Source organism: Pyxicephalus adspersus, chromosome 3 (genome assembly GCF_032062135.1).
Source record: "Pyxicephalus adspersus chromosome 3, UCB_Pads_2.0, whole genome shotgun sequence".
In the NCBI taxonomy this organism is placed as follows: domain Eukaryota; kingdom Metazoa; phylum Chordata; class Amphibia; order Anura; family Pyxicephalidae; genus Pyxicephalus; species Pyxicephalus adspersus.
This window is the reverse complement of record NC_092860.1, coordinates 83,099,997-83,114,761: the sequence shown is the minus strand read 5'-3', so window position 1 is coordinate 83,114,761 and position 14,765 is coordinate 83,099,997. Positions and strand designations below refer to the sequence as shown.

General features: G+C 36.1%; 1 protein-coding gene across 2 annotated transcripts in view; it reads left to right on the top strand.

Moving 5' to 3' along the window:
• Positions 1 to 14,112, top strand: part of CCDC158 (coiled-coil domain containing 158) — a 29,230-nt gene extending 15,118 nt beyond the window's left edge. The window contains exons 11-23 of one of the 2 annotated variants that reach the window (XM_072405480.1): positions 94 to 300; positions 1,182 to 1,655; positions 1,853 to 2,042; positions 2,690 to 2,842; positions 3,207 to 3,319; positions 3,871 to 4,029; positions 4,765 to 4,857; positions 7,512 to 7,661; positions 8,006 to 8,109; positions 8,522 to 8,589; positions 10,476 to 10,646; positions 12,104 to 12,205; positions 13,572 to 14,112. In XM_072405480.1, the coding sequence (XP_072261581.1) occupies positions 94 to 300; positions 1,182 to 1,655; positions 1,853 to 2,042; positions 2,690 to 2,842; positions 3,207 to 3,319; positions 3,871 to 4,029; positions 4,765 to 4,857; positions 7,512 to 7,661; positions 8,006 to 8,109; positions 8,522 to 8,589; positions 10,476 to 10,646; positions 12,104 to 12,205; positions 13,572 to 13,612 (2,025 nt within the window). In that variant the 3' untranslated portion in view covers positions 13,613 to 14,112. Of the gene's footprint in view, positions 1 to 93; positions 301 to 1,181; positions 1,656 to 1,852; positions 2,043 to 2,689; positions 2,843 to 3,206; positions 3,320 to 3,870; positions 4,030 to 4,764; positions 4,858 to 7,511; positions 7,662 to 7,969; positions 8,110 to 8,521; positions 8,590 to 10,475; positions 10,647 to 12,103; positions 12,206 to 13,571 lie in introns of both variants that reach the window. The other variant, XM_072405478.1, reaches the window with a different exon arrangement.
• Positions 14,113 to 14,765: the final 653 nt, after the last annotated feature.

Here is a 14,765-nt window from a genome sequence, read left to right as displayed (position 1 = left end):
TTGAACAATGTAAGCTGTAGAAATATTAGAAAATGTTTACCTATAAAAATGGAATGAGTCCAATAAATAATTTTTTATTTTTTTTTGCTAAAGGATTTGCAAAATGCTTATAAAGTATCTGAAAAACAGCTGCTCTTGGAAAGAGAAAATAATATGCAGTTACAGGAACAAACGAATGTCCACAAGCTCACCAATGAGCACTTACGAAAAGAGTTGATAGAGCGGAGTATGGAAGTGGAGCGCCTCCAAATAATATTGACTGTGGTAAAAAAAGAGAGTCATCAAAAGGAAGAAGAAAAGGTATTGTCTTAAGGTTATGTGTGATGCTGCTGTGCCTTTATCTAAGGTTTTACTGAAAGCTGAAATAAAGTCCATTCTTATGAAAATGCATGGTATTCCATGACTTTTTACATTTATGGCAGCTTCTAAGCTATAGACATGTATTAAATGTTCCACTAAATGTCTGAACTTCTCTGTAGCAGAAAAGTGCTTCTCTGTCCAAAAGGTTGAAAATGGTGACATTTTGGAAATGTGTCAGACTTGCCCTGCCTTGCCCAAAAATGCCAGTTCATTTTTATATACTTAGTTTAAAGAACCAGGAAGCTGCATTCTGGTAGACAATTGTAATATAGGTATTGTTGCAGGGGCATATATGGGCATTGTCACTGCTTAGCCTATATGTCAGTCATCTCCTGGCCACACCTAGACATGTCCACTGCTTACTAGATTGACAGCAATGTCTCTATTGCTGAAACCTTCCTTGGAGGCAGTGTCTGGGAAAGGGATCACATGAGACACAAATGAAGGAGCATTTGGCTCAGTCATAAAGCGTAAAGAAAATGTTTTGTTCAATTAATGAAGCTTGTTTTTAACATAGTATCTGAATTTGGTAATTGTTTAGTCTGCCTTTGGTTATACTTTTTTTGTAACATATAATTATGTTGACCATATAACCACTAACTGTTACCAAGTGCCAAAAATTGCCCTCCTCTGACAAATATTGTTGTGAGTTTTGGGCTAGAAGACCCAGCTAGTCACACAAGTTGCTAAAATCAGTGGAGGCTATGTTTCCCATATACTTGATTATCAAACTAATAAAATGTGGCTCATTGAAGGTATTTTATTTATTCACATGGAAACATACATATGAGTAAACTTTATTTTTTGTTATTTTGTCCCAGCTGAAAACTATTAAAGACAAAACAGCAAATTTGAACATATTGACATGCCAATTGGAGTCTATGAAAACTACATTGCAGAAACTGACAGAGGAGCTGGCAGCCAAAACACAAAGACTGGAAAATGCTGAGAAAAACATAAATGAATTAAAAGGTAATTTGGCAGAGAAGAACAAAGCATTAAAGAATGCAGCAGAGGAGCTGAAAAAACTGCGTTTTTATGCAGAGTCCAAAAAGAAGGAACTGCAGCAGTTAAAAACAACCTCAGAGCAAATGTCAGAGATGTTGGAAGATACAGAAACATTAAAGCTGCTTTTAGTGGAGAAAGATAACATGATAATGACACTGCGAGACCAAGTTCAGACTTTAACTCGAATGGTTGGGCAACAGAACCAAAAAGTGGGGACACTGGAAGCAGAGAAGTCCCAACTTCTAAAGGAAGCATCTCTAAGGGATGCATTAATACAGGACAATAAGGTAAATGCACATAATAAATATTATTTAGTTACTAATTGTTGATCGAAATCTTTACTTTTCATTCTCTAAGCTAAAAATATTTCTTGTTCACCTATGCTATTGGTTTGTCATTTGTTATACTACATACATATGAACAAAACATACTGTATGGCTGCCCTGCACTGTCCTTTTTTTTTGTAAATTTTTGTGATTTATAGGATGTGGCAGAAAAGAAAGACACAAAAATCCATGAGCTGGAAGAGATGTGTATATTGTTAAAAATAGAGAAAAGCAAATTGAGAAATGAATGCATTGAAAAGACTTGTGAAGCCAACAGGTTAAGAAAAGAAAGAAAGGAAATTGTAGCTGAGCTCAAAGAAACGCAAAGTGAGCTTGAATGCCTATCAGGTAAATTTAAGCATAAGGTATTGTACTTGCTATATATACCCAAATTTTGGTTGGAAAATCTGATAGTTTCTTGTGTATAGGAAATGCATAATGTAGCATAATAAGTGTGCATATTGACACATACTGATCACCTTTAAAAAGGTGTCAGGGAATCATATATTAGGCAAAAGGAGTCTGGAAGTAACAAGAGGGACATGTGGCATAAGGACAGCAGTACACAAAGCTGAGTAACTCTTGGTCATATTTTTGCAGATCCTTACTGTTAAAGATATAACATCAGCCTGTAACTGTTTTTGTTCTGCAAGGGTTTGTGGCTTCAGAGTCATATACTTCATGTTCTGCAGCACTCAATTATCATGTCATTGATGGATTGCCCCATAAATGAACTAGTGTCAGCATGATCTTTCAAAACACAAAATGAACTTCTATATGAGATTTTTTCCTACACACCTTACATACCAAAATGAGGTGAAGGAACATGTATTATAGAGATTTCCAAACATTTAAGAGCACCTCTATGCTCTCGAGGTTGAGATCCCTCCTTAAACATTTCAGGACACACTCCCCTGATTCGCCAGAGTTCACTTGGATATTGGGTTCATTCATATTAAGTATTTGCTAATGTTGTTCTGTGTTCGTTTATGCAGAAAACTATAAAACACTGAAAAGGAACACACAAAATAAAACTGAAGATACAGAAAATGCAACTTCCATTCTTAAAATACAACTGAAAGCAGCTATGGCTGAACTTGCGCAGACCAAAAACACCCTGAAAACTGTAGAGGGTTGTGATGGCCATGGTAAGAAATGCTAGATTTTACTCTCCTAAGACATGCATGGGAGAAAAGAAAGAAAAAAATAATTGAACTGTTAATAGGATACTGTAAACTAGGTAATTGTTTCGTTTTTGTTTATTAAATGTCCTCTAATGTGTTAGTATTGGTTTTAAAGTGAATCTAAACATCAAAACAAACATTTAATGTATTGCAGCTTTCCTGTTCTTAGATATAGGGGTTGCATTCTTTTTCTTTGTATAAGGCTAGGAACATTTTTAGCAAAAATGTTATTTTTGATGAAAATCCTTGTCCTTGTCACTTCCTGTGACTTGAAAAGGAAGTATAAACACAACTTTTTTTTTTAAACTCCTTTAATATCTTCTTATAGCTATTAAAATTGCAACACAAATGCAAAAGAAAATCACTGCCAAAAGAGAACAGATTGACGCACTACAATGTAGGATACAATTTTTGGAGGAAGCCCTGTCTAATGCAACAAAGGTATATTTTGTATATTTTTTCATTTTACTATAAACTAATACTGTCTGTATTGTAATTTTCCTATTGTACTATGTTTATTGTTGTCATATATCCCATCAAAAAATGTATTGAAATATATAGCTGGAGCTCGCTCCTAGTTGGGTTAACAATGACCAAAGCTATGACACTAGTGTTCTGGCCAGCCTCCTGCTGCCTTCTGCACCACATTATTGGCAATGAGATTGCTTGCCTCATTAAGGAACCTGTAGTTGTGTGTAGAATGTGGGAGCAATAATAGCTTCCGCTTCAGTTCTATAAATCCTGGGGTTAAATGAAAGCTAACTAAGTAAGTATGCTTAGGCACTTCTTGGTACCTGTTGTTTTATCTTGATAGTGGTGACCATCTTTTAGAGTATGGAGGTTCCGTTCATGTTTGTGGTAAAAAAATGTTAACTCAGTTGCAACATTTTCCAATGTAGTATATATTGAGATGAATTGTAATCACCAATTTGTTTCTTTGTGTATTTTTTTATCTTTTTTTTATTAATATTAATATTATAATTATTATTTAGGACAAGCAGTATATAAAACTGGAAAAAACAAAGTTGTTGAAGGAGTGTGCCAGTCAAGCAGCTGAAAAAAATAGACTGTGTGATGCCGTTGAGGTCCTGAAGTCAGAGAATATAGCTCTGAAAGTAAATGTGGCAAATACAGAAGCCACCCTAGACAAGGTAATACCCAGAAATGCTTGTACCACTATATTTAAGAAACAAAAATGGGAAACTGATTTAATAAAGCTCTCCAAGACTGCAGAGGATAGACTATCATGGGAGAACTTGCATGATCTAACAAACCTGGAATGGATTTGGTCATGGATTGAAAACATTTACAAAAACAGCATCCAGGTTTGCTGGATCACTCATGTTCTTCCATGATAGTCTATCTTCTCCAGCTTTGAAGAGCATTAACAAATCAGTCCCATAGTCATGATATTCTTAATTTTGTTATACATTTCTAAATAATTTTTATTTTTGAATTGTATGCTATTATCTCTAAACTTTATATTTCAATTTTCATTTTAAAGGGTGGCCTTTTTTTGCAAAAAATATTTTAGCAATGGATGTCAGGGACTGGTATGTGTATTGGACATATAGGAAGATTTTTGTTTAATTATTTTTTTCTGCTTTTAGTCCTGTTTGTATGTGTTCCATTAGCCCCAAACCTGGACAGGCTCAGAAAATTTGTCCTCTGTATGTCCTGTGGACTACCCCCAGCATCTCACAGTGCAGTTTTTCCCTTTGGCTTTTCTACCGGCTGTTGGGGAACATACATTTCATTGTAGGATGTAGCAAGTGTTTTAGTTGTATAAGCTGTGTCTTCTGTGGCAGGTTCTCTGTATTGGTTTAAAGAATAATCCAATAATTATGTTCTATAATGTAACTGGTGATTTTTCTTATTTGCTGCAGACTTTGTTGCAGTTTTCTGAATGTCAAGCAGTAATCCAGCGTTTAGAGCAAGAAATAACGCTTTTAAGGTTACAGCACACACTGGACTTGAAGGCAAGTAAAATTATTCCAGAACTTTTTTTGTCATTTACTTTAAACAATGATGAAATAGCAAGGATATCTTTGTTCTCCTATGTGCATAAAAGTACACCTAAACTTATTTTAAACTTGTATTTTTTATAGTATCTGCTATTATGTAATTGAATGCATAGTGCCAGCAGGGGCTCTTGTTCATTGATTGAGATTCCCCTCATTCTACTGGCTGGGCAGTGAGGGCGATGGTACATGACATTCCATCATATATGTGCACAAAGGTCAGAGGTTTTGTTAATTCAAGAATGATACAAATATTTACAGGAAGGTTTGCTGTATCAGATTTTACATACTCTATTTGTGTTCTGAGCTTTCCCAATGACACATGTTTTTTAATACATTACCAGGTGTCAGTAGTATCTGTTACTGTCCTCCAACTAGGATGTATTGCCACACTGCAGCTGTCTTTTTCTTCCAGTTATATAGAAAAATAACTTTAGCTACTACGTGCCTGATTTATTAAACCTCTTCAAGACTGGAGAGGATAGACTACCATTGGTGAACCTGGATGATCCAACAAACCTGGATTCGATTTTTTAAAATCATTTGCCATTCTTTGGCAAATTTTTTCAATCGTGGATCACCCAGCAAATTACATAATTTGTTATGCAGAATAAAAATTCTGTGCCCAATGCCAAATCAATTTATTGGCCATTTCAGAACTATGGTGTGTACCACAGCATTCTGTAGTAGGCTCAACCACAGTCCCAACCACTCACATTCACCTCTTGGGAATCAGTTTATGCACAGGGCTGCAACAGATAGCACAGTTCTGGAAAGCATCAGGTTGCTATTGGGTGCATGGTTTCTTTTAAAAGAATCACACCGCAAATTACATCATTTGTTATACAGAATAAAAAATCTGTGCCCAATGCCAATCACTTTAATGGCCATTTCAGAACTATGGTACACCACAGCATTCTGCAGTAGGCTCAACCACAGTCCCAACCACTCACATTCACCTCTTGGGAATCAGTTTATGCACAGGGCTGCAACAGATAGCAGCGCAGTTCTAGAAAGCATCAGGTTGCTATTGGCTGCATGGTTGCTCTTGGAAGAACCACACTACAACTGCATCCAACTGTGTTATCTGTGGTGGAGTTTGCCACTCCCAAGCACACAGTAGCAATTTGCTATGCAGATAGGAGCAGCCAGCCACATAGTTTCCTGCCATAAAAATAGGGTTTATAGAAAGGGTTCTTTTAAAATGTTATTACTTGTTTTCTGGAAATGTATAAATCCTTGTGAAACAGGCTCCAAGCCACCACTTCTAGCACAATAACAGCAATATCCTGTTATACTTTCTTTTCCCTGAACTCACAATTTCTTCCAAAATATTCATCCTGTGCATGAAAACAGATAAGATTGCAAGTTCAATCTCCCTGGAACTTGCCCACCTCCTCTCTTTCTCTTACGAAGGTTAAATCAAGAACACCAGGTGGAACCCTTATACAGAATAACAGTAATATAAAAAGGTCAACATAGCATACATTTAATATATATAAAAAGCGTTAAAAAGGAATATACAGCTTAAAATGCCAGCTCAAGCACAGCTGACACTTTTACTTGATTGTCTATCAAATGCACTTACATTCTGAAGCACAGCTGCTGGTGTACTAATTCTGTTTTATGACCTTTAAAATAAAAGGTTAAAAGCTAACTAATGAGTGATCACACGTGGTAGTGGAATGTCCTTTATAAACATTGCTTCTACTAAACACTGTGAAGGTTCTACTGGAAACAATGAATGCAGCCTTATTGCACTGAGTGTATAAACAGATGGAATACACACACACACACTATTATTATTAATATTATTAATATTGTTCAAGGCGTTCTTGTCTACAAAAGACTCACCCATTACCTGAGCACCAACTCTCTCCTTGACCCCCTCCCGTCTGGTTTTAGAGCTGCCCACTCCACTGAAACAGCCCTTACTAAAGTGTCCAATGACCTCATCAGAGCTAAGTCTCAAGGCAACTTTTCCCTGCTCCTTCTCCTTGATCTTTCCTCTGCATTTGACACTGTTGATCACCCCCTTCTAATACAAATCATGCACTCCATTGGTATCTGTGACACTGCTCTCTCTTGGTTTGCTTCTTATCTGTCTGACCGTCTGACCTTTCAAGTTTCTTTCAATGGTAACTCCTCCTCACCCACTCTCCTCCATGTTGGTGTTCCCCAAGGATCAGTCCTTGGACCGGTCCTCTTTTCTCTGTACACCTCCTCTCTCGGTAGTCTCATATCCTCCTTTGGCATACAGTACCATCTGTATGAGATTGTAAGCTCTTCGGGGCAGGGTCCTCTCCTCCTGTATCACTGTCTGTATTAGTCTGTCATTTGCAATCCCTATTTAATGTACACGCTGCGTAATATGTTAGCGCTATATAAATCCTGTTTAATAATAATAATAATAATAATAATATTGTTGTTATTATTATTATTAATAAACAGGATTTATATAGCGCTAACATATTACGCAGCGTGTACATTAAATAGGGGTTGCATTTGACAGACGAATGCAGACAGCGACACAGGAGGAGAGGACCCTGCCCCAAAGAGCTTACTATACCATATAATGTGCTAATTGCTAATTGTTTTGTTTATCTTCATAGGAACTCAATCTTCCATTTTCACAAGAGATATCTGCTAGACCAAGACATAGGATAGCTTCAAAATCTCTCCTTCAGCCTTGTGATGATGAACAAGGTCAAGAGCATGATTTACTTGTCAAATCTTGCCCCAGAGTCTTCATGTATACAGAGGTAACACATGATCTGTCATCATAATAATCCCTATTGGCAAGATCTTTGTATTTTAGTGGGCAAAGTTCTATTTGTGTGTAATCTACTACAATAACGGTACTTATCTGCCCAATTGTAAAACTGAATATTCTAAAATGTTTGTGTTTTTTTCAATACATCTGAACATAAACTGTATATTCTTGCTAAGGGGTGACAACAAGGGGAATGGCCTTAAGCACCTGATGAACTGGAAAATGTACCCATTAAAGTTGTAAAACTATTTTTCCAGTCCAGTTTTTTGCTGACTCTTTTGTTGTTTACTGTTTCAGTCACCTGCTAATTTTAACATGATGGAACCCTCTAAGGAGGCAATAAATCTTTCAGATGGCTTACCTTGTGCACCCTTTAAAGATGAAGCACTTGTGACACCAAGTATGAAAAATGAGAATACACCAACCCATATTTCTAAGTAAGAATAAATATCTTTCTGGTAACTGAATCCTTTCTTTTTCAGACTCTACTGCTACAGGCACTCTCAGCTTTCAGATTCAAGTCATATTTTTAGCAATCAAAGAATGTTTGCATCTAGTTTAACAGCAATATAAAAAATAATATTATATATAATCAAACTGGTCTCATTGTCCAGGCCATTGAGACTCAACTGGGCATGTGAAGCAGCCAAGGAGGCTGTAAACACTGCTGTCAGGATGTGCAGTCCAGCATGACTATTCTATTCTGTGAGTCTTCGGGCACCAATTAATTTCTAAAGTACCTGTCCTCCTCTGTTTTTGTGTTTTAGATGCAAATTGCAGCTATCCTTTAACTTGAAAATATTTGTATAAAATATTGACTTCATTTTCATGATTTTCATCTGCTTTTAGGGAGCTATTACCATTGCACACAACTGATCTTGAAAATAACGTTGGTTGCTTATCACCTATTAACTCTGGTAAGTTTAGGGACTTATTTACATTATTTTTGTATCCTATGGTGACATTTAGTGGTTTTGCAAGCTAGGAGAACTGATTGCCCTTAACAGAATCAGTATAGCTTAAGTCTCATTTAAAGTCCTCCTATTTTTATGTAGCACATATATGTGGCAAACTAATACGGACTAGCTCCTGACTTTTTTTTTTTTTCATTTTAGATAGGCCGTAAGAACAGTAAATAGGTCAATTGTGGGGCATTTCCCCTACATATAATTACATAGTTAATCAGGTTGAAAAAAAGACATAAGTCCATCAAGCTCAACCACTATGATCCAGCAGAAGGCAAAAAACCCTGGTTCAATTTGCTCCAAAAGGGGAAAAAATCCTTACGTGTTACTAGAAAATCCAGCTTTTTCTTGAAACAATCTATAGTAGTTGCTGAAACTACTTCCTGAGGGAGCTGATTCCATATTTTCACAGACCTTACAGTGAAGAATGTCTTCCTTTAACCAGAGCTTAAACTTCTTTTACTTCAGATGCAAAGAGTGTCCTCTTGTTTTGTAACGATCTTAAAGTGAATAATCAGGAAGAGAGTTCTCTATATGGACCATTTATATATTTACACAGGGTGATCAAATCCCCCCTTATACCTATTTTCTTAAGGTAGAATAGATTCAGTTCAGCTAATCTCTCCTCATAGCTGAGCTCCTCCATTCCTTTTACTAGTTCCCTTCATTTCTGTTTGTCTAGTAGGTAGACATGAAATGGGGGATCAGGAAGACACAGGAGGTAAACATCTGACGGAGCTTTACCTGCAGTCTGTTTTTCCACTTAAAAATTTCCAATTATTTAAATTAGACACCATCCACAAATAAACAAACAGAGGTTAACATCGCTTCCTATCTGTCCTAAAATAGGAAAGAAAACGTTTTGGTTGGATTTGGGCTTTAATGTGTGTCTAAACCTATAAAGAAAAAGTTTATAAATTGTAGCCTACCAAACCTTGGATGCAGTGGGTGCACTAGGTTTCCATTTTTTAAGCTTCTTTTCTGTAGTTTTTAACTAATGATTTGTCAAACAGGACACTTATTGTCCTACCACAACACTTACTATTGTACTGTAAACCTCCATTCCAGACTATTTTTCAGTTTGGATATAGATGACCAATGCCACAATAAATTCTTAACTAAGTAGTGTTATGTAAAGCCAGAGCTAACATGATGGCATGCTTAACTGGTTATTTCAGGTTGACCTGGTTCTTCTTTCAGTTTCTATTGTTTTAGATCTTGACCTTAAGATTGCCTGACCTGACCTTTTGTTTTGATTTCCTAACTCGAACTTTTGCCAACGTTCTTTTTTTCTCCTTCTATCTGGTAATGTTGTACTATTTAGTGTAATGCTTGGTTTTCACTCACTGCTACTTAGGTGTTACCAACCAAATGGGGGATATGGTTAGAATCCCTGTGTGTTTGTTTTCTTTTTACAACTGTCCAAGATGGAAATTTCCCTCAATTTGTTTGAATACCACCTCACTTCCTGTGTGAAAAAATTTCTGTGTGTGTTGTAACACCTCCTCAACTTTATTATTATTATTATTATTATTATTATTATTAAACAGGATTCATATAGCGCCAACATATTACGCAGCGCTGTACATTAAATAGGGATAGCAAATGACAGACTAATACAGACAGTGATACAGGAGGAGAGGACCCTGCCCCGAAGAGCTTACAATCTAGTAGGTGGAGTCTTTTATAGACAAGGCGTTCAAGGAGTTTGGAGATATATGGGAGAAGGGAGATAGGACGGTAGTTGGAAGGTAAGGAGGGGTCCAGTGAGGATAACTTTTGGATAAATGTTAAAAAATGTGGGTCTCTTTTGTGTATTAATTGTTTCTCTATTTTAGTGAGCCCCTGTTATACCTCCCCTCTGAAAATGCATTACAAAAGCAAAGAAATTCTACCAAGATCTCCAGTACATTCATTGCTGACAGCTCCAACTACTGATACTGATATCTGTGACAAATTGGACAGAAATCATTTCCTTGAACATGTCTATGCTGATAGCTTTCCAAATGGTATGTCATTTTTATCTGTGAATTACTCGTTTTATTTTCTGATCTAATAGTTAGAACCTTTTTTTGGGTTGTTGCTGTTTCTTTTCTTTTGGGGACATGATCCTTTACTACCTGTTTCAGACAAACAGGGATTATTATCCTGAATTGGTGCCACTGGAACAGATGACCAGAATTGAAAATCTCCCCTCACCTAGTGTCAACTGTAAATGTTGGATTTCCACATTACAGATGCCCCATGTCAAGTGCCAAGAAAATGCAACTCCATTGTGCATGTGTGAGAGAAGCATCATTATTGGGCACTTAGGAATTAGGTTAGGAATTAGGTTGCGAGCTCCAGAAGAACTGGAGAAGATGGTAATATTTTTTGTAATATAAACCTAATGAAAAGGTTTACTATACTAATAAACCCTATGCATGGTTTTAAAGTAGTATGTTCTTAAATAGTACCTAGAAACCCTTTCAACAATGGCTTTTCTTTATTAGACCAACAATTCTTAACTGGGTATCTATGGAACACTAGAATTTCTCCAGCAATTTCTAGGGATTCATGACGGACCTCCATCTGATAATGTCTGCATACTTCTAGGTCTACAACCACTTGATAGAGATGGCAGCTTTACAACAATGATCTTATTACTGTCTGTAAGGGTGGTATTCTGACCACCACAATAAGGACAGGCATTCTTTCCTGACCTCCAGTGTAATGGGCATTCTTCTCACTGACCCACACGATGTAGCATAAATGTAGTCCAACTTACCTGCTGATCAGTGAGCTGGAGGTATGTTTTAAATAGCATTTTTGGCCAAATTGTGCTGCTGCTGCTGCTGCTATGGAGATAGAGCATTAGACTTTGATGTTTGGCAGCATTGCCTGGATTAGAAAATTTGGGGTAAATAATGACTAATCCTTTGTCTAAAAACAGTATATAAATATGTGTTTTCACTGTGTATATCCAGCTGTTTACCTGGAGGTCATCATTAGCATATACATGGATACAAGCGTGGGTAATAACTTACCGGTATATCTAGTGAGGAAAGAAATATAGGAGCTGTCACTGCTAAACAAGTCATTAACTTGGAACAAATATGCATTACAGAGGTGTTTACAGATTTTATTTTATAAGTGTGTTTTGTTTTACATTCTTATCTTGCATTCACTTATCACTGGAATTATTTATAGATGTTAGTACATTAGTACAAATAGGATATAGGAATTTGAGTAATTACCATTGTGCAAGAGGGGGGTAATATTATGTTAGTATTAACAAGACAATATTCTCAATTTCCAAGTGATTATAAGCATTACAGCAGCTTTGTTTGTGTGCCTTAAGATAGTTATCATTCACTAATCATTTCTGAATTCTATCTAGCATTTTATCAGATTTCAATTACTAAAATAAGATATGTACTTACAAACTTATGGACGTCAGTTTTAATTCCTGCAATTTATTTTATAGGTGAACAGTATAAAGAACTTACAAATAGTACCTGTCAGATACTTCAGCACAGATTGGAATGTTTACAAACCATTGCTGAAGATCTGAAGATGAAAAATATAGGTAAGCAGAAAAACAGGCCAGTATTCTGATATGTGTATTCTTTTTCTCCAGTATAAGAATCCTTGGATTAACTAATGCTGACAGGGGATCACACAATCACTTGGCAATGATATTTAGGTAGGCAAGATTCATCCAGTTTACAGAAATAGTGTTAGAAATTTGAGTCTTAGACTTCAAAGTAAACAAAACATTGGTAAAATTTTAATTTGGACTAAGAACTACAAGGCTCTATCACTCAAATGGTAATTCACGTTAACACTGATTCCATTGCAATCAAACAAAATCTAGACATGCACCGTTCTTTTATGACAGCACAGCACAATAAGCACAGAACAACAAATGGTACGTGAATTGTGTTCTGCAGTGAGGGTCTGTTTTCACATGTTAGTCGCTGTACGCACTCCCTTCCACAGGAAGTAGCCAATATACTGCAGATATAATTTTGCAATATAATTAGTTTTCTTGAGGACACACAGCAGACTGACAACACTGCTGCTAATTGCATAGGGGTATAACATTGTCAGCCTCCTACACAAAGTGCTTTTACTGAAAGGATCTTCAGGTAAGAAACTTCCTAGTAAATTCACAACTATTATTTCCTTAAGAGAACCGTATACAAAAAATTATGCAAAACACACTAAAAAAATACACATTTTTTACACTAGATTTTACATTCAGCAGTTACTGGAGGCAATTTACGCTGTAAACATCTATAACTTTCTACAAGCTTGAACTGCAGGGAGAGCCAAGTACCAATATCAGCTGTGGCATGTTGCAACAGACATTTAGTAATAAAATTTCCACAGACAATTTCCATTAGAGTAAACAACACCCATGACTGATAAATGTTGAATATCATTCAGGCCAGCCAAACAGCTTGTCAGGCCATATGATGGACAAATCCGCTCTAGTTAGTTGCTTTTGGCCTCTTGCAAATAACATTGTTCACTTAGGAGAAGAGTAAATACATTTATCAAAGGATACGTAATTGAATTAATACAATTGTGCTTTATATGTAGGCTGTTTTTTTAGCATCCTCTTTCCAAAATCTGTATTCCATAAAAAAACCTAATAAAAAGAACGCAAATCAATAGCCAGGTAAATGGTTTACTGAAACAAAGCCAATAACCTAGGTAGTCATGTCCATTTCTGGAAAATTTAGAATCTAGAAGAACCAACTGCAGCAGTCATGGAAGCCAAGAGCAAGTGATTATTTAAATCCCTTAAGATGTCTTTAGTAATTAGCCAATTAAAACTTTAATGTACTTAGAATAAGATTTTATGCAGTGCATGTTTTACCAGGATGTGTAAAGGCCAGTGTTAAATTTGGAAGACTTATGTTTGACATTAGCTTTTTCTTTTTCAGAAATGTCACTAATGATTGGGAATCATGAAAACGATTGCTAATATAGCAGGAGAGCCAGAAATCATTGACATAAATAATCCAGTGCACTTTATTTATTACGTTTACAGCCCTTTCTCAAATCATGGTATAAATAGTGAATTGCAGAAACCTGAATATTTCTGTGTTTTTTAAAATAACTGTCACATTTTTCCACAAACAATGCTATTTTACTTTGCTAATTTATGATTGGTCCTTATGGATTACTGCATACCATTGTACTTTACACTGCAATAAAAAATACCCAATTTGGTATATGCAACTATTCTTATTGTGTATAGCTTGTAAAATGTTTGTTTTTGCAGATTCTAAAACTATGTAAAGTATACATTTTAATACAAAAAAACTTTAGTTACAGTACCTTAATGCATTTTTCATTTAAAAAGTTAAACTATAATTTTATTTCATTTTTATAGTTCAAAGCTGTACTTTTCTCCATTTACCAGCTGTTTGTACTGTTCTTTTTCAAACCTGACTATGTAACTATGATATGAAGATGTGGCTTCCATTAATCTTCTTTCTACCACAAACAAAAAGGCTGCATGAATCCAAGAAATCCAAGAAAATCCTAGGGATCTAAAAGGCTGAAGTCATGCTTCCTCCCTACAATATCTGTTGTGCTTAACTGCTACTAAATGAGGGTTTACATTTCTTAAAAACTTGGATTCCCACCTGCCAATATGCTTGACTGCTTCTGACCCCAGTTCCTGCTGCTGATAGCAACCTCTTTTATCAACACAACACAAGAGTTGAAGCCCTCCATAAAGTTGGGCCATTAAGCAAAAGATCGCTGTCCACCCTCTGTCCCTTGTCTTCATTTCCTTTCTTTAAACTTTTATAGCCTGTGGAATAATTAAATCTTTAGTGAAATAAAATCTTTAGTGAAAAAAAGCCCAGAGTGTCAGCAACTTCGCTAAAAATGCCTGGAACATGCACTGCATGTAAGTGTATGGTAAACTTCAGACAAGACAATATGAGTTGCCTGACCATCAACTCATTTAAGGCTGTAACCATTGCCATATTTTCTGAATGAAAAACAATGAAATGGTTAACTAAAGTTGTCCTCACACAAATACTGCCACCTCCACCAGAAATATCTCAAGAAAAGCAAGGTTCCTTGTCGAACCTGATTTTGCCCACTCCAGTGGCCATTTACCC